Raw genomic sequence first — 20,091 nt, forward strand, 5'->3', positions numbered from 1 at the left:
GCAGCTTCTTTCTATAGAAATCCCCTGCAGGAACAGGCACTTGCTACAAACAATTTTCCTTCCCCACAAAGAGATCTTGGGCAAATAATATCAACAACAATCATTCGTACAAGCTTTCATCTCTGAGGTATGGACATACACATAGTTTGATACATAACATCCAACTCCAGGGTGTGGCATAATGCACCGTCCCTGTCGGGGTACTTATGGCCTTACCACCCTCCAGGAGACCCCCCCCCCCATGACCAACTCTAGGTAACCTAGGGTAGGGCTGAAGGTCAGGCCCACCAGCAGTTCAGTCCCCCCCTCCCCCAGCCAGCGCCGTGCCCATCAAGGTAATTAATTATTCTATCAAGGGGCCAAAAATAGCCAATCAGTCCAATTTCTGGGGTATCCCGATTCTTTCCTGGTCAGATTTTTGCCACAGGATGATGAAGTCACTAGCGAACTGACCTTCCCCTCGCTGCACCTGCAATTCCTTGGATACTGACATCATGGTTGTTTGCATGACGACTTCCTGGCTTCTTAGAGGTAGGTGCACTCCGCCACAGCAGCAGCTTTCCTTCGTAAACTGGAGCAAGTAATGCCTGATGGTACTCATCAAAGATTCAGAGAGTATCTTTGAGCCAAGTTATTCACAGCTTAACTGCTTAATTCATAGGTCTAAGGAATGAGCTGTCTGGCCAAACGACAGTGGTATGACCTCTGAGCCAAATACTGTTGGCACTGAGAGCCTCTTTTTAACTTTTGGGAGTGAAGCAAAAACAGGGCTCGATACCCCACCTTGATGTTTGCTCCCCAAAATCATTGTGCCATCTACCCTGAATCGCTAGGGCAGGAGAGGGAGCATCCTTCTGAAGCACCATGTACATCTGTGCCATCTTTCCATACTGTAGGAATTGCCCAGCACCAGGTAAAAAGTTACTATTGCATCCTCTAAGGTGGTAAATTTATCATTGGGATACAAGTCCTGTAATGTCTAACAGCCCCTCGTTAAACCAGTGCAAAGAGTTACGGAATCCAAATGCTTAACTCAGGGGCAAGCGGGGCTTTACTCAAAACCCTCTGGATCACTCATTCCTAGGCCCAGAATACCTGTTCAACCACATAAAGCATGGAGCTGGGAACCCTTTTTCCCAGCATTATAAGTTCAGGTTTGGAGGCAGTCCTACACATCCCCTCTAACAAATGCTTCTACCAGTTGCTTCCCTTTTCTAGCCAGTGGACCCCATGTTGCAGTTGAGTAGCCAGAACATAGAGACCCAGGCATGGGACTTCCATCCCCCTTGGCACCATGTTGGCTTGACTGTAATTAGTCCCACCTGTTTCCTCCCCGTAGCACATATGAGGTCCACTATGAGGTTGTCTCCTTGCAGTCCAGGAGTGCAGCCCTGCCTGGTCTCCCTATGCAGCATGAATCTTTCAGACAACCTGTCCTTAATGGGCACTCTTGCCAGTGGATCACGGTACAGCAGCTGCATCCACTGGAGATATGTTGCTCCAAATCCAATGGTCTGCAGCACCTGCCACAGATACTCCCATGCCACCGTATCCAATGCCTGTAATTTGTCCAACAGTGCCATTGTGTGTATTTGTCCCCAATTAATTTTGAAGCATGCAAAATCAATGAGAGGTGATGCAGGTTGGACAGTGTCTTTCCGTTGGGGATAAACTGGCACTGATCTTCATGTTGCTAAAACCTTACTGAAGATCTTCACATCCTCATTCAGCATTGAAAGTGGGTGTTATGAAGACACCTCCATCACATCTCTTGTCAGTCTTGGGGAGCATCTCTATGAGCACCTTTCTCATGGATTCCAGCAATACCTTCCGGGCATAGGCCTCTTTATCTACCATCAGAAGACGGTCTGCAGAGTCCCCCACCCTGGACTGGTATAACTTTATCAGCAATCCGTCCCTACCAGTGACTTACTAGTGTTCAGGGCCTTAATTGCCATCACAAATTCTGCCGTATCTGTGGGGGTGTCCAGTACTCTTCTGCCTTCCTCTGCAAGGTGGGCTAGAGGGAGTGCATCCAGATCGACCGCCACATCTCTCCCTGCGCCCGCTGTTGGAACTGCGTTTAATTCCCGTAAGTGTTCTATGAACACTTCAGTGATGGCCTACTGGGTGCACACCACTGCACCTGCATTCCTTATACCTATAATAAGAACCCTGGGTGCCTCTTTTTTTTAGAAGAGTGGCTAGCATGGGACTCAACTTGTCCTCATCTGCATGGAGCTTTTGCGTATAGATTACCCCGATAAATGTGTCCAGTTGGTCCCAGGCCTCCAACAACTCCCCCTACATTGTTTCAAATCTCTCTGCTTCACTGGTTTCCTTACTAGGGCACTCTCCAAGTCACTCAGACATTTATCCTGCAAGTCTATGGCCATCAGAAGCTGTCGCTGGACTTCGGAGGTCAATTTCATGACTCCTCCTGCAACACCACCTTCATGGCATCCCATTCCATTGCTCTATATTTGGTGCTATCCCATTTTTCATTAAAGTAATGATCTAGTACCTCTGAGATTGTGTATGAAAAAACTGGGTCCATCCATTCCTCTATCCTAAGTCTCCACAATGGGATCTTGGGGACCTGCCTACCCGCAGTGTAAGTCATAAGTATTTGGGAATGGTCTGAGATGGACCTCGCTAAACATATGACCTCTGTGTAACATTAGGCACACTACCCCATCACTAAACAATAATCCAGCCTGCTGTATGTCCTGGGTGTGGGAGTGTAGCAGGAGTAGGACTGCAGTCCGGGTTGACTCTCTCTCTAATCATCATGTAATCCCAATCCCTTTCTTCACCTTTTAGTGACCCAGTCATAGTCAGTTTAGTGTCGGCCCTCGGAGGAAAGCGGTCCAGCAGCCATTCAAGCACACACTTAGGGCCATATTTATACTTTTTGACGCACAACTGCGGCAACGCAGTTGTGCGTCAAAAATTTTACCACCGGCTAACGCCATCCCAACGCACCATGCGGGCTCCTTATATACGGAATGATGTTAGCCGGCGCTGCGGACTGGTATGCGTAAAAAAAAATTACTTGCACCAGGCAGCGCCGGCGTATGGGAAAATGGGGGTTGTGCGTCAAAAAATGGTGCAAGTCAGGTCTGAGGCAAAAATCAGGCCTCACACCTGACTTGCGCCATTTTTTTTGACGCACAATCCCCATTGACATGACCCCTGTCATAGCAAAGACAGGAGTCATGCCCCCATGCCCAATGACCATGCCCAGGGGACTTATGTCCCCTGGGCATGGTCATTGGGCATAGTGGCATGTAGGGGGGCCCAAATCAGGCCCCCCTATGCCACTTGAAAAAAATCGCAAAGTATACTTACCAGAACTTACCTTTCCTTCCCTGGGATGGGTCCCTCCATCCTTGGGTGTCCTCCTGGGGTGGGCAAGGGTGGCAGGGGGTGTCCCTGGGGGCTTGGGAGGGCACCTCTGGGCTCCTTCCGAGCCCACAAGTCCCTTAACGCCTGCCCTGACTCAGGCGTTAAAAAACGGCGCCCATCAGGCTGGGTGCCGTTTTTTAAGGCCCGCCCCCTCTTGTGCGTCAAAATGACGACAGAGTATAAATAAGGCGCACAGGCCTTAAAGTCATTTTTTGGAAGGTAACACCTACCTTGCATATAATTAACGCAAGGCAGGTTCCCCCTTCCAAAAAATGACGCACATGGTGAAATTTTGACGTCCGCGGGGTCGGGCGTCAAAGTATAAATATGAGGCTGGGTTTGCGCCGAATGTGCGTCAACGTTTTTGACGCACATTCTGCGCAAGCAGAGTATAAATATGCCCCTAAGGGCATAAGATCTCTGGCCAATATCAGGTCCACTCCAAGGTAAGGTGTCAGGACGCCAGCCACTGCCCCAAAGAACCCTTCATCGTCCACATTAGGAGCATATCCATGCACAATACATAAGTCCCTGCCATCCAGGGAACCATAAAGGCCTACAAAGCGTACCTCAGCATCTACGTTAACCCCTTTCATGATAAATGGAACACTAAGTGCCACCCAAATTACTGCCCCTCTGGCAAAATCAGAATATGAGGTTGCAGAAAGCTGGCCTCTCCAATGACGTTTCAAATATCCAATGCAATCTCCTCACACACGTGTTTCTTGCAGGAGTGCTATAGAAATCCCTTATCGTCAGAGGAAGGTGTACACCTTGTGGCATTTAGTCATATGCACTAGCCCATGCACATTCCACATTAAGAATTTCCATTTGGGATCCATCTGGCCTCTTGTGTCCCCCCACCCCGCATTCTCATTTCCTGGTATCCTCCCTCCTCGTCAGGATGCCACATCATACATGCTGCAGTGCAGTAAAGCAAATTTGTTCTCCTTAACTGCTTCCAAAACAACATAAACTCCCCTTGAATGTCCTCCCCACTCTCAGGCAGTGAGCCCAAACAAGCACAGCCTGCAACCAGCAGGTCAGCAACCAGCATCCACCGCCCCATCCCCCACTGGAAAAGCCAAATCCTCAGCTTCCCAACAAGTTACCTGCAGAGGGCAAACCATTCCCAAGGAGTGGCAAGGCCCAAGGGCACTCAAGCCTACCCAGGGAGAGCGCCACCCTCCATGGTCTCCTCCGGGCTGTATTGTTGACTCAGCACCCCTCCGGACCCACAGAACAACTCTGAGCCGGTCACCCACCTCCAAATCCTGGCTAGAGGCTATTGTAGAGTCATCTTAATGCAATCACAAGCCCAGCTGAACTTGGCAGCACCGCATACATATAACCTGATTTGCTGTAATTGTGTGTGTTCCGCTCACACATTTCAAGCTATGCCCTCTGCAATTATGCTTTTTCCCTTACCACCTTTCACACTAAACCATGTTCTGTGTTACCCATCATAGGGGCCATAAGAATATAGTAAACATCGGTAGGCAGTCCTCTGCTCTCAGCTCCTCTGGAACTCTCCCAGGTCTGTACTGTCACTCAGGGAGTCCCGGTCCACCCATGACACAAGAAGGAGTCACTGATGTGGGGAATGTAGTGCGAATCTGCCAGTGTGCTATCTGGGCAGACCACAATCCTACCCTCATGGAGGGCTCCAGCCATTTGCTCTGAGCCACCAGAATGTATCCTCAGCCGGGCAGATTTCCTGCTGGGAACCTCATTGGGATGGCTGATTCCTGAAGACCTCCTAGGTGTTAGTTTGCCCAGCGTATCCATCCAGTCTTCAGGAGTTTTAGGGGAAAAAACCTTGCCCTTATATTGTACTCTCAACCTCGCAGGGAACATCAGGCTGTAACTAATGTTTAAGTATTGCAATTTCTTAGTTATCAACCTATTCCTTTTGCCTTTTCTGAGACCCTTTATTTTGCGTGTATAGGCCGGTAACACCATGATGTTGCAGCCTTTAAATTACAGTGATCCATGTGCCTAGACATGCTGAAGAATGGCATCATGGTCCTGATAATTGAAGAGACAAGCAATGACGGCTCATGGGGTGCCCCGGCCGTGGGACAGGTGATAGAGTTCAATGTGCCTACTCAATAGTAAAGAACTGGGAGAGTTTCCGTGGTTTCAAGATGTTGAAAATAAAGTCCTCTAGGGACAGTTTCAAAGATTGTCCCACTGTACGCTCCAGGGAGCCCATGAGGTGCAGGTTATTCTGGTAGGATCGCCCATCAGAATCTTTCATTTGGTCTTCCAGGCTGGCAGATTGCGTTTGGAGAGCCGCTATTGTACGTTTCAATATATTCACATCCTCTTGGAGCACCACTACATTCCCTTCCACCGTGGTGACCCTGCCTGCCATTTTCCCAAAATGTGTACAAGGAGGTTTACCTCAATGGCCACTGTGTCCATTTTGTGCACTATCGCCTCTTGAGATCCCCTAATATCAGCCATGAACTCCACCAGGGTGGGGCCCTAGGCTCTGTCGCTTGTGTCTGTTTGGTTTGGTCTTCCATCATTTTGCCCACCGGCCTTGGGAGGGTATAGTTGTCTGTTGTGTTCACTTGTGCCGTCTTCTGTTTGGGAGGCCTGTCTTTTCCCATTTATAGACTCTACCTGGTCCGAACCCCCTGCATACTTTTGTTCTCTAAGTCCTGGTGGGACAAAAAGATGTTTCTCTTTTCTAGGTTGCCAATCTTATCAGGATGTCCATCCAATATTGCTCAAACAGATGTTTATTGTTAATTTCAGGAGTTGGTGGAAAATGGATCAGTTGGCTCAGCAGCTGCCACTACCAACCCGGTCAGCCACTTGTTCTACGCTGGCACCTCTAGAGCTCCTCCTTACCAGAAGGCCCATCGCTCATCTATGCCCCACCGCATTGCTTCAAAGCTGTCAGCTTCAGAGGTCAGATCCCTCTTGTGTCAGTGTGGTCCCCTTGGCTCTGCTCACCTTTCATCCGAACCAGCAAGAAAGGCACAGTCCCCTCCTTTTCCCCTGGATGCCAGGGGCGTCGCGCCCTTGATGTCCTACCTTCTGCTTTCCCTTTGTTGCTTGAGGGCGTCCCTCGACACCTGAACTCGGCCTTGCCTGTGTTGCTGCACTTTTTCTGGCCCCTGCTGCCCGACCTCGCACTGTCCCGCAGGCAGCTCATTCGGGGGCCCTTCACCCTCTGCAGTTCCAGGGCAGGCTTGTCTCCCCAGCTGCTCCCTCAGTGTAGGCCGTGTCGTATTCTAGGAGCTCCCAGTCGCGGACCCAGTGGAAGCCCCGTTCACCTCTTCTGGGCTCAGGTTATGCTCCCTGGGGCTGCCGGCCTCCACAGGCCTCGCTCTTGATGTTCCGGCCTCCCCGGCTGTCTGACAACACAAAGAGTGTGCTTCACCCCCAGGCGCCTCCCTATCAGGGCTCGGCCACATTTTAAGACTCACTACTGTGTCGCTCTTGGGATCCCTGCATCTGGCTCAAAGTAATGGATGCAGCAGCTCAGAATTTTCCCGGGGTGCCGTGCAGCAGTCCCAAAGCTTGGACTGGGCTGGCAGTCCGCCCCGAGGCTGGAACATGTCTCAGGTTGCACTCCCATGCAACATTCACGAGTCCTGCTACCGGCTCTAAAGCATGGGCGCGGCGGTCCCAGTATGTCCCAAGGGGTGCAGTGTATCGGTCCTACAACACGATCCGAGCTGAACTGCCGCTCAGATACAGGATGCTTTAAAATTATTAGTAATGCCAGCTGGAGCCGCAGCGAAACACATCTATGTGGCCATGTTGCTTGGCCACACTGGTTGTTGATGGATACTGTGAAAATAAATGGACTTATCACACGAGGGTCTATGGTTTGCCTCCTTCTACTTTTGGCTATGTCACTGTAATGTTAGTTAGAAAGGTTATCAAGACGCGTAGTCATTTCTTGCTTTTACGTGAGTTAAAGAGCAAACGATTTGTTAACGGGAAACAATAAAATGAAACTGTAATTGTATTCACTTGCTGAGTTTCAGGCGTGCACTAAGGTGCTTCTAATTGAAGCTGCTCCTCCAATGGCGTAATGAAACGGCAGATTTATCTAACCTTATATTTACCATCCAACTTGGAACTCTGATCCCACCTAGAAATCAAAAACAAAATGTCAAATATTACTGATAGTACATAATAGCAGCGTGAATGACACAACTAAAAGCAAACGTGCTAGCGTTTTCAGATGAAGAAAAACATATTAAAAATCCGTTGTGTTTGCTTTCGGTATCACCATCTGCAGCGCTACTGTGCCTAAATAGTGCCACCTTTTGAGTTCCTGACTGACATTAGCAAAGCTGTCGCCCGGCTTATAAATAATTGGTATGGCGCGATGGCAAAGAAAGCCCTGTAGGGCTGTGCCTCCCTAATCGAGGTCTGAGAGCCGTCCAACAACATACAGAAATAATTTCTTTACATAACCACCAGGAGCAGAAGCCAAGCACAACAAAAGTGCATCAAGCACTGCAACTTTCAGTAGATAATCCACCTCTAAACATGCAGCGCCTAGAAAATGTAGAAAGATCGTAGCACAAGAAAGAATGCTGATAAATGTCGATTTTGTGCCCCAAAGGAGAATCATTAGCTACCCACCATCTGCTATGTTTGTTATATTTGTAATTTAGAAATAGTCACACGAACCCTGTAAGCAGTGCTTAATTTGTAAACAAAAACATGCAGGTGCCCAAAGACATCATCTTAAACACGCGGCTGCTGCAATTAAATATGCAAACACGACCACTGAGGCAGAATAATCCTGAAGCCTGGGCCTCTTCAATCCCTTTAAAGCCACTCCCTGCTCCCTCAGCTCACTTTTGCAGTTTTCTACTTTCTCCGATTGTGACATTTTTTCGTTTTTCGTTCCCTCCGTCTTTCCCTAAACTGTCTTTTGCTCGCAGCAAATGCTTGAGGGAGAAGAATAAGCGCCGGACCTCAAAAATAAGTGGCGGTGCTCCGCACCGGAAACAACAAGCACAAATTAAGCACTGCCTGCAAGGAAAATCCACGCCTAGTAGGCCTAACAGACCCCTCTAAAGGGTAACAAGGAAAACAAACAAGCAAACGCTAAGCGAATATGAGGGACAACAGCACGCAAGAAGGATAATATTCGTAAACTCTTTAATTAAGGCTCACTCTGTACCCAAATGGCGCCCATTACTGAGGAGCAGTGGAATAATGGCAGAGCTGTGGAGAGTGAGGTGGACAGTTGGGGGGGGGGGGTATTGAAAAATAAACAATGCAATAGATCTTGCATTTTCTTGTGTTAGAGCTTTTGGCATTGTAAATTCATAGTTGGACTTTTCTTGCCACATAAATTGGTCAGCACTGCCTCATAATTTTGTCTTTTCCTGCCATATAATTCCAGTGGCCCAGTTTAACTAAAGCACTTCCATTTACCTTCTTTCTCTATCTTAAAACATATAAAATAATCATATAAACCTTTATCAGAAATACACTTTTGGCATTAGAGTGTAATGCTCAAAACACCATAACAAAAATGTCATTTGGGGTGGATTGGAGGGTGAAAGGAAAGGAGTCAGGAGTAAAAATGAAGAGGACAAGTGGTGCAGTAACAGTGTCATCGGCCCTAGAGTAAGAAATGAAAATGGTTCACTGCAATTTCAGTAGGAAAATACAGCAGTAATTAGAGTTAAGTGAGGTCCACAGGTCTCTGGGCCCCGGTGCCACTGCACCTGTTGATAACCAGGCTTCAGGAGAGAAAGCGGATAGGGCAGAAAAAGAGAAGCAAAAGGAATACAGCAGACAAAAAGAAAAAATAGAAGGGGTCGCCAAGAACTAAAAGAAAGGGAAAAAATGAGAAAATGAAAACACAACTAAGGGAAGAAATAGAGCAAACGTGAGGCAAAAGAAAAAAGGTAAAGAAGCTAGCGGATGAAAGATAAAGAGGAGAAAATAATGGAAGAAGTGTGAAAACGAAGAGAAAAATGAACATTAGAGAAAAAAAGAGAGATGGTGAGAGAAACAAGCAGCAAAAGACCCAGGGCATGTATGTAGTGACACATTTCCACACACACAGAATGGGAAAACCACTTTGACACTTCGGGTCCTGACAAGTAACTTGTGGCTTCCACATACAGATGGGTAAAAGAGGGATTTACAGTAAAACATGAATTGACAGACAAAGCTAAGAAAAACACCAAAGAAATGAAGGAAGAAGATCTAAAAAAAAAAGTGAAAGGACGCATATAGAGTCAAAGGAAAGAGCAAATAAAAAAGACAAAAAAAGAATGAAGGGAAGAGAAAACAAGCATTTGCAATGCAATGGGTCTTGAGTTTTGAGTTTGTTTGAGTTAGAGCTATTAGCATTGTAAACTCCTAACCAGAATTTTCTTGCCACATAAATCAAAATGAAAAGTAGTACAATTTCACAAAAGACACCCGATTCGAAATGGGCACGCCATGAGTGTGAAGGTGACTAATCAGAACAAAAACACTGGTCTGGTTTCACCTTTGCATAGTAATAATAAAAAAATAAAAAAACAAGCACGATTGCACTGTGCAAAGTCTAGAATTTGTGAAGGAGAGCTAGGATAAACAATAGAATTTAACTGGTAAGTCATGAAAAGCACTCAATGACTGCCCAGCGAGATCGCGCTGCCCATGAAATAAAGAGAAAAAGTAGTCCAGAAACCATACAGAAAACATGGAGCCTCATATGCTTTCAATAGTTGGCTGGTGCGCTCGAGGAGGGCTAAACACGGGAAAAGGCAAGACGTATGCATGCCTTTCACTAATGAAAATAAGTGAATTTTAAAAGACAAGCCCACAAACCAGCAAAAGTGATGGGCGTGGTTAAAGGGCCACAGAGAGATTACTACAGTGCTGGAATAACAGAAAGGCAGTGGGTGAGGAATGAGAAACAGAGTGCTGGGTAATTCCTGTATTGGAATAATGGGGCACTGCAGTTTAGATTTGAGGTGCACTGACTGAGTTGTATATGGGCTGAAGTACTGGAATAGTAACGGGCACACCAGGTCAGAAGTGAGGTATGTTAAATGAGTTATGTGTGGAACCTAGTGCTGGCATGCCAGTGTTGCTGAGTGTTAACCTGGAGGTGCCCTGGTGAAGTTGTGAGTGGGGCTAGTATGGGAGGGGCATTACCTCTGAGCCACAGAAACGAGGAGTCCTGAAGGGCATGTGTGTGTGCCTTAGTACTGAGCAGCAATGTTTACTGAATGTTAGAATTGATGGATTCCGGGGAAGCTGTGGTGGTTCCTATCAACAGTGGTGCTGGATATTAGAGTTGAGGTGTACTGACTGAGCTGCGTTTTGCTGTTTTGGGTCCAGTATTGGCTTGGCAGTGGGATTGTATATTAGAATTGAGCTGCTGTGATAGAACTGTATGTGAACGACGTCCCAGTATGGGAAAGGAAGTGTCCTTGTTGTGGTAGAACTGAGGTGAACTGATAGAGCTGCTCCCGAGGCCCCAGTACTGGAACAGCAGGGTGTACTGACTGTAAGAAATGAGTTGCTCTGGCAGACGGTGGGTGTCCAGTTTTAGCATGGGCACAGCTGACGGCTTTGAGTTTTTTAACTGAAGTGCACTGATGGAGCTGCACCCGAAGTCCTAGTACTGGCACAGCAGAGAGAACTGACTGTAAGAACTGAGGTGCTCTTACAGACAGCATGTGTGGGGTTGTGGCACAGGCACGGCTAAGGGGCTTGGAGTGTGTGAACTGAGGTGCAATGATGGAGCTGCGGCCGAGGTCCCAGTACTAGAACAGCGGTTTGTACTGACTGCAAGAAATGAGGTGCTCTGGCAGACACTGTGTGTGGGGTTCTGGCATGGCTGAGGGGCTTAGAGTGTGTAAACTGAGGTGCACTGATGGAGCTGTGCCCGAGGTCCCAGTACTGGAGCAGCAGAGTGTACTGACTGCAAGAACTGAGGTGCTCTGGCAGACACTGTGTGTGGGGTTCCTGGCACTGGCACGGCTGAGGGCTTGGAGTGTGCGAACTGAGGTGCACTGATGGAGCTGCGAGTGGGATCCCAGTATGGAGCAGAAGTGGGCACAGTCTCTAAAATTAACAGAGCCCTGGAAGAGCTGGGTGCCTAGGCTATAAGCAATTACAAGCAATCCTCCACCCTTGCTCTCAGCACACAGGCAGGCACGCTTGGTCAAGAAAATCCAAGCCATCGGAGGACATGAGCCAGGCAGCTGAGAGAGGGTGCAGAGTGCCCACAAAGACCAAATGTGACCAAGATAACAGCCTGATTTATAGCCTTATTTACAACTACACTCAGAGGAAGAATGCTCTGCAAAAGAAAAGGGAAGCGTCCCTGGACAAGAGCAGGAAACAAAGTTTAAAAAAATCCCCTACAGACCAGATAAATATGACAAAGCATAATTATACAGTGGTTAGTCACCGCCCCGACACAGAAGAAGACAGGACAAAGAGGAATGACTGACCACTAGCAAACAAGGATTTTTAAATAACACTGAAACTAACAAATGAAAATAGCTGGAAGCCCACAGAAGAAGTATACTTAAAAGTATACAAGAGGCCGTAAGCTTAAGCTTGATCTAAAAAGGATAAAACTGAGCTGTGAGGGGCAATAGACAACTTGGGGTGAGGGGTAGATAAGCAACACAGAGTGCACGGGGTGTTAGGGTTGAAGCCTGCAACAATGAAGAGATAAACAAAACATACCCCTCCCTTGGAGTGCTAAAATAAAAGGTAATTCCCTCAATGTGAGTGCTGTAAGCATATAAGCCATCCAATCAAAAAGATGAGAAAGAAGCTGTGCTGTAGAGGAGGGACAATCACAAGAAAAGGAAGCATAACCATTGAATAAGAAGGGAGCACATGAGAGTGACAAGCTAGCCAACCAATGGTAGTTGGTGTGGTTGCCATAAGCCAAATGTACATTTTGGTGTGGTCTCCAAACGGTCTTCAGGGGAAACTTCAAAATGGAAGGGATGGCAGAGCAGCACTGTGGGTGGGAACTTTTGTCTTTATATATCTACATACATACATTTTTTTCTAAGTGTATTCATTTTTTTCTACAGGTTGCCTACAGAGAACAGCAACACAAACTCAAACCTGCTGTTTTGAAGATGGCTGCTGCGTGGATTATGTCCTTCCTTCTTTATGGGCCGTTGATTTTATCATGGGAACACATAGCTGGCTACAGCAATATTCCAGAAGGAGAGTGCAATCCAGAATACTATTACAGCCATTACTTCAGGCTTTGGTCATCCATAATATTTTTCTTTACACCTTTTGCTGCCATTCTGTTTTTGAACGTGAGCATCTACATCAACATTAAAACTCGCACGAGGGCAAAACAAAAGCATTTAGTTGGTCCCATAAGAGAATGCAATGCACAGAGAGATACCACAACCATCTTCACCATACCGGATTTGGAAATCAAAAAAGGCAACAACTCATTTTCAGGGCCAGGATGTAGCAAAAAGCAGCCTCTGATTTTAACAGAAAGTGGAGCAGTTAAGCACATTGTGCATACTGACTTCTTGGATGGAGTAACGGTGTTAGAGATGCCTATTGAAAAGAAATTACAAATATTACATATTACAAAGCACAGCGCTTTGCTGTCTGCTGACATCAAAATTGCAAAGTCTTTATCAGTTCTTGTGGGTATATTTTGCCTTTGTTGGGCTCCCTACTCATTGATTTTGCTTGTTGGCGCAATTTTCCAGCAAAACAGTATACCAGCAGAGTGGAATGATATAACATACGCCTTCACTTACCTAAACTCCTCATTTAATCCCTTCATTTATCCAACGTGTCACCCAGCATTTAAGGAGGCGTTCATTAAAATATTGTTTCCTAAAAAGTGTGGATTTAAAATTGCCCGGAGGAAAACAGGGAATGTGCAATCAAATACTTCTAGAAGCAGAATGTTTAGATAAGACAAATTGATGACGTATGTATACCACATTTGTGAAGTGGTCGCAGACAAGAGGGTGGATCTCAATTCACCAAAACGCTAGGGGTAGTAGAGATGACGTCACGCACCTTTGACCTCAACAATATCAGATAACTGACTTCATATGACTTTCACCCTGACACGTCTCAAGAAGTGATTTTATATGACCTTGATGACATCATAATACTTGACATTGCTTAAGTTAAAAACCCCATAAAAGAGTGAAAATGATTTAACAACAAAAGAGTTGCTTAAAGATTAATGTTTTTTTATATAACACCTGGATTTTGGCAAGGGTACTGGCACGACATGCTTCAGGAGGCAATATTACCAATTTCTCTTGCGACTACATGAAAAATGCGTGTGGCTTCCAATAGGACGATACAGAAGCACACTGAGAACCAAAATGATATGTATCACAAACTGTCATGATGTGCTGGCTCCCCAATGTCAACTGAAAGGAATTTGTCTTAGTAAATAACAAGGAGATGCACAAATGGAGCTTTCCAAAAACTAGTGGTTGTGCCATCTCTGTTAACACAGGAGTCATCTATTTAACAAAAAAAGTCTATTTGATTACATTATTTCATATAATTGTTAATATATTTTGATTTATGATCACTCATAAGGCATTATCACCGCAGGGAAGCACGGGGTGGATTTTATTCAAACACATTTTGCCTTATGTTGCCAATAATGAAACATAGCAACAAACTGTCCTCATTTTTTACTTCTTTCTTTTATTATCTAATCCTCAGAGAATGTATTCCATTACTGAATTTATCTATTGACCCGTGTAGGTTGTCTCATTGATCATGGGCAGTCCATACTGTGACTGGAAAACAGCCCAACTGTGGAGGTCGCACGTTGGGGTATTTCACTGCACCCGGTGTCAGCTGCATGATAGAGCTTATTCACTGGCACGCGTTCTCCAAAGAGCTGGCTTTCAAGTGGAAGTGATTAGTGTGATGGTTTTATGCATGGATGAAGGAACCGTCCCAATCACAGCTGAGATGTGCTCATGCTGTCAGTGAGTACCTGGCTCAACCCATGCCACTTCCAGTCAGAAATGGCCACGGTGCCATCCGCAAGTATCATTTCCAGGTTGGGTCAATGTTTCCCGATGGACTCTGCAATATTTGTTGCTCTATTTCCCTATATGGCATACTGACAGAAAACAAAACAAGACTGCTTCAGACAATCCTTACCTGTTTCCTATGGAAGGATTTAGGGAGAACATAAGATGTGTGAGTCAATATCTTCACGTGACACCATAAACTGCGCTCTCCAGAGCTACCGATTCTTGTCTTTGATCTTAATCATATTAGGACCGGACCTAACCTGAAAGCTTTCCCAGTAAGTCGAACCTGGCTAAGTACCAGGCACTATGCATATGTAAGCACCACAGATTTGACAGCTTTCTAAATCATCACTCATGCCCAGTCTTGACGCACTGATGTTCTTTCATGCCTTCTCTTCCCTTCCTAGTCACTTAGAGATGACACAATGTATAGACAACAGACTTGTGAACAGGTTAAGACTGCATTCATGCGTGCATTAATAATAGAACCCATGTTCAAGCAATTATTGGCCCCTTGCAATTGGTTAGATGGTAGTTTTGGTTCTGCACCACACTTAAAAGTATGTTTGGCAGTGCAGGCTCTGTAGCGTAGGTAATCACCACATGGCTGAAGACATGCTGAGTGGCTGTATTACAGGTCCTATTCTCCCACCTGCACTATGTGTGTGCACGTGAGCCTGTCATACAGTGAAAGTGATGACGTCTAGGCATGGGACTGAGATGAACTCAGAGCCGACTACGGCAAAACAGGGAATTTTTCGAATGTCTTGATAGGTGGTGTGCTTGTGTACATGTGCGCATGCCTCCATATGCACACAAGTGCATGACTGCATGCATGTGTGCACGTCAGTGTGCGTGTGTGTGATGTTCTGCTATGACTAAGGTACAATGTTGGCCCTGGCATAAATGGGGTAATTCTTAGCATGTTGTGGGCACGCCTACCTGAAGTTGACCGCCGTTGGTATAATGCTGGCTACTGTACAATAGTGATGTGATTGCATATTTGGGCACCCATGACGAAATTTCCTCCAACCACTTACGATGTGGCTCTGGCATAAAAGTGGTAATTCCTAGCACATGATGCTGAATGCGGGGATGAGATAGTAGTATAAGGCCATGAAAATAAAAATGTTTGGGTAAATGAAAGTTATTTTCATAAACAAAAGCTTATGTATGATTGCAAAATGTGTCTATATGTGTAAAAGGACAGCCTCCCCTTCTTAGTCACTTAGAGGTGCCACAGTGTTTACACACAATTGTGCTAATGAAAGAGTAAGACTGCATTGATTGTTATATATAGAACAATAGTGTTCCCTGTGTTTTGAACAACTATTGCTCCTCTAGAAATAGTAGTATTTTAAATTGTTTTTCCAATGAGTGTTCTGAACTGGTCGTCACACGGTAGAATTACTGATCTAGATGATTCAACTGCACTAGAGATGTAAAGCATTCTTTATGAAATGTGACTCTTCTTTCTGAATATTTGAGTGGCGCGGTAACACTTTTTCCCTTTCTCTTCCCGAGCCTAAGATTGGGCATTAAAGGCTCCTACTGGTGATGAATAGCCACCAAATCCGACCAGAGGACATGCTGGGGTCATCAGTTGTGTACAGTTTGCACTCTATGGCCAGCTGGCGCTCTGTTAGAGAAGTGGATCTGAAATTGTGGCTCACATGTCTCCAGTAAAGCGGTCTAATCCAGTGACACAAAACAGCGACACGTTCTGTTCCGTACTTACGGTGTGTTTGACAATATTGTGAAGGCGCTACCGCAGTGTGTGTCAAGACACATCATGATTGGCTTCTTTGTGTTCCCTGTGCTATCAACCACAGTTTAAGTAAGCAGGGGGGGGTCAGCCACACAGCAGGAACCAGAGCGAGGCGCCTAGATGATACATGGGAAATCGTGTCGGAGAAGACCACATTGCAGCAGAATACTTTAAAAAAACCTTAATTTCTGCCGTGTGTAAATTTGTGTTCATGCAAGAGCACGAGTGCAAGGTTGTGCGCTTGTGTTTGCACCTAGGTATTTGTGCAGATGTGTTTGGGTGTCAATGATAGAGTCCTGTGTCTATGTAAGGTATTATATTGACCCTGCATGGCACATGATGAGAATCCATGACATGTATGATTGTGCCTACCCTTGGTATAAGTTTGGCTTGACACAATGATGGAAATGTGAATGAAAGAGTGCTTTTTCCGTGTAAAGTACTATATTGACCCTGCATGGCACATGATGAGAAACCATGAGATGTATGGTTGTGCCTGCCCTTGGTATAATTTTGGCTTGACACAATAATGGAAATTGCAGGCAGTCGTTACATAAGGCTGCTCTCTCCTGGTATAGTGCTAGTCCTCACAGACCAGTGGTAACGCTGGTCTTTGCATAGCCCTAGTAATTCGTGGCACATATTAAACATTCCTAACGTGAGATTGTGATATCTTGATATAGGAATGAAAATATTGACCTTTGGTTTTGGTAATTATGTGTTTTCGAAAATAAAAAGCTGTTATTCCAGAGCAATATGTTTGGAGTTTCAATAACGGACAAGCTGGTGTCTGGGTACAAAGGTAGCACATTTGTGGGGCGTATTGCATTTATCATACTTCAGAACCTAATCGCAAGTGTGAGGAAAGAACACACAAAAAGGCCTCTGTTGGCAAATAGCCCAACTCACGGTGTAACATTTTTAGTTATAGTCACTGCTTGTGTGACCCTCTACCTATGGACTGGTGTCCTCACCTGTAATGTTCACATATGATGAGGGATAGCACTACTGTTTGAGAATTTAAAATCGGTCCAGCTATTTACATATTGAGATTGTGGAATATGCTTATTTCTTAGCCCTGTCCCTGATGAAGAAAGTAAAATGTGGAAGTGAAGAAAGTGAAATTGTTTTAACTGAACTGTTGGTATACACTTGTGCATTTTTAGACACTTCTAATGATATTTTGCCGAAAAATGTATAACATATTTAATAAGGTGGTGAAACTCTAGCTCTCATTTGACTTGAAAGTTTTGAAATATTTGATGAGAACTTTGAGGACCGTGTTCTGAAGGTCTCTGATACATGTCCTCTTGAGTAGCTTAGACCTGATGATGGTACTCCAGCCCAATATGCTGTGCCCAGTAAAAGAATAATGTTTTACCGAAAATGTTGCCATAACTGGCATTTTGGTAAGTCAACTGTAATTGCAAGCGAGCGTTTCACACAGACGCACAATTTTTTATTATAGATGATGTAATCTACCAACTAAACTGTAGAACGAGCGAAAAAGGGGTAATGTTGCACGATTGTGTTCGCTTACTCAGTCAGTCGAAACAAAGCCCCATACAGCCTCCAAAAATTGGTGATTTGTAACATAGTCTCGACCTCCTGGGCTTGTGACCTACATTTTATCCCTTATGATATCCTCAATTTAGGCTTAAAAACACCAGGTAACATGCATCACTGTCGGGTTCCTCCTTACCATGACCTGATTTCCTTTGTTAATGGTGAGGTCATTACTTGAGCTCTTAATGAGCGGATGTAGAACTTTAGTACATTTCACAAAGAAATATGTTCTGACTGTGGAAAAGTGCAAGTTTTTCTCAAACCCTTAGCTAATGATGGGAACAAACTGCCTTGGAACCGTAAGGTGTAGCGGAAGGTGAAATAATTTGTTCATATTTATACTTGCACTTCCCTTTCCCATGGTTAAAAACCCTTTAAGAGTTAACTTTGAATGCCTCTTCACTCAGCTTTAAATTTCTCCCCTTTATAATTTCTCTTTGGATTATTGGCATTAAACAGGCCAGGTCCATAATTACCATATTTCTAAACCACTACCACTCACACCCTATTAATTGTGTGGTTTGAAAAAGGATCAAAGAAAAACACATACCTTCGTGATCCTTGAGGCATGACATGCCATTCATCGCATAACTGCATAGCAGGGCCGGTGATGACCACCTCTAAGTATGTGAGGCCATTAGGCACCCTATTCCACCTCCAAGCTCTCATAATAAGTCTGTCATTCCATCACAGATACAAGATAGCAGATGAGGAGGTGTGAGATGATATTTGAGAAAAAGGGGCAAACGAGAAGTATATTTGAACTAAAATGGAAGCATATAATTCTGTTCTTTCTTTTATTATTCGCCTTGTGTGTTAGGACTTACTGTATCTTCTAGAAAAAATGGTGAAAATATCCTATGCAGTTTACATTTACAACGGAAAATCGTGGGGGGCAGTGGCACTGGATGAGGTATTTGTTTGATGGACTGCAATTTATTTTTTAGACTGAGAGTGAGAGCACAAGGGGAACCTCCCTCTGGCTTATGCTGATCCTTTAGAAAGACTGAATATTGATATTAATGTGCATGCACACTTGTATTTTCACCAATAACATCATTGTTGTGTCTCTCAGCAAGTCTATAAAACGTCCTTGGCCGCGATCCAAAGACTGGACCAATTTCATAATCTGTCTTTCTTTTATCTTTTAATTTTGCACTAGAAAAAGTTGTCATATGCTCCGTCACTTCGTCACTTCTCTTCCTTTTCAACAAACCGCAGAGTCAAATAGGGTACAGACAGTAGTTTTGAAAAAGATGAATATAGACCTGGCCTTACACCACTGAAAGAAGGCCCAAAAGTCTTTGATGCTCATTGACACCGAGACCAAGAACATAAACATCAGGGATATACACTAAGCCTCCACATTTCTTTCAACTGTTTTTATTTTCCTTTAACTTAAACCACATTGAGAAAGTTTGATTCACACCTCTCACTCACATCTATAAACTATACCTGTATTCGGAACCCTATGTTGCAATAACTCGTGTCTTTTCCCTCTTAAGGTGCGATATTTGTGAAAGTGGAACGTATTTGATCACGTGTGTATCTTTTTCTCAATTTCTTGTCCTTTCTTATACTTTATTTTGTTACTTTATCATGTTGTGTTATGAGGATAAATCGAAAAAATGAATAGAAAGAACATTTAGAAGAAAAACATCTTGTAAGAGTTTTAGATATCTCGCAAAGAATTAGCACATACCTCTCGTGCTGACGTATTTCTTAAAAAAGTATGTATTTGCCTTTGGATTTTGTCAGCATCTTTAATAAATATTCTATGAGTATCTCAAGCTGTCTAAATGATATTCCGATAATTTTTATTCAATTATTATACTGCAAGTGTCTATTTCCAGAAACAAAACTTGGTTTTGCCTAGTTGCCACAGAACTTAATCAATCAATCAATCAATCAATACTTCTGTAGCACAGCTTAGCACCGTGAAGTTCTCAAGGTGCAGTTGCGGGAGTGCCGCTCACTCGAATAGCCAGGTCTTGAGGTCCTTCCTGAACTGCTTCAGTGATGTGGTCTGTGTGAGTTTGAATGATAGCGTGTTCCATATCCAGGCTGAGAGGTAGGAGAAGGATCTTCCCCCTGCTGTGCTTTTTCGGATTCTGGGAATGGCTGGGAGGGCAAGCTGCGAAAAACTGAGTTGTCTGTTAGGTACGTGGAAGGTGAGATGGTGGTTGAGGTAGGTCGGTCCTATGTTGTGTAGTGCCTAGTAGATGTGTGTCAGGAGCTTTTAAGTGATGCATTCATTGAACAGAACTTAAGTAATATAAAAACTATTCCTAGAACCTGCAACTCTTTAAGAGACATCTTCGTTTGTTACAAAAG

The 20,091-nt window shown here is 44.7% G+C and overlaps 1 protein-coding gene across 1 annotated transcript in view; it reads left to right on the forward strand.

The window, feature by feature from the left end:
* The window catches only part of LOC138276512 (histamine H3 receptor-like), a 95,049-nt gene extending 75,755 nt beyond the window's left edge, over window positions 1–19,294 (forward strand). The window contains exons 3-4 of the mRNA XM_069219199.1: window positions 12,462–13,050; window positions 19,263–19,294. Of these exons, the coding sequence (XP_069075300.1) occupies window positions 12,462–13,050; window positions 19,263–19,294 (621 nt within the window). The remainder of the gene's footprint in view (window positions 1–12,461; window positions 13,051–19,262) is intronic.
* The last annotated feature ends 797 nt before the right edge of the window (window positions 19,295–20,091 follow it).

Source organism: Pleurodeles waltl, chromosome 2_2 (assembly GCF_031143425.1).
Source record: "Pleurodeles waltl isolate 20211129_DDA chromosome 2_2, aPleWal1.hap1.20221129, whole genome shotgun sequence".
Lineage (NCBI taxonomy): Eukaryota > Metazoa > Chordata > Amphibia > Caudata > Salamandridae > Pleurodeles > Pleurodeles waltl.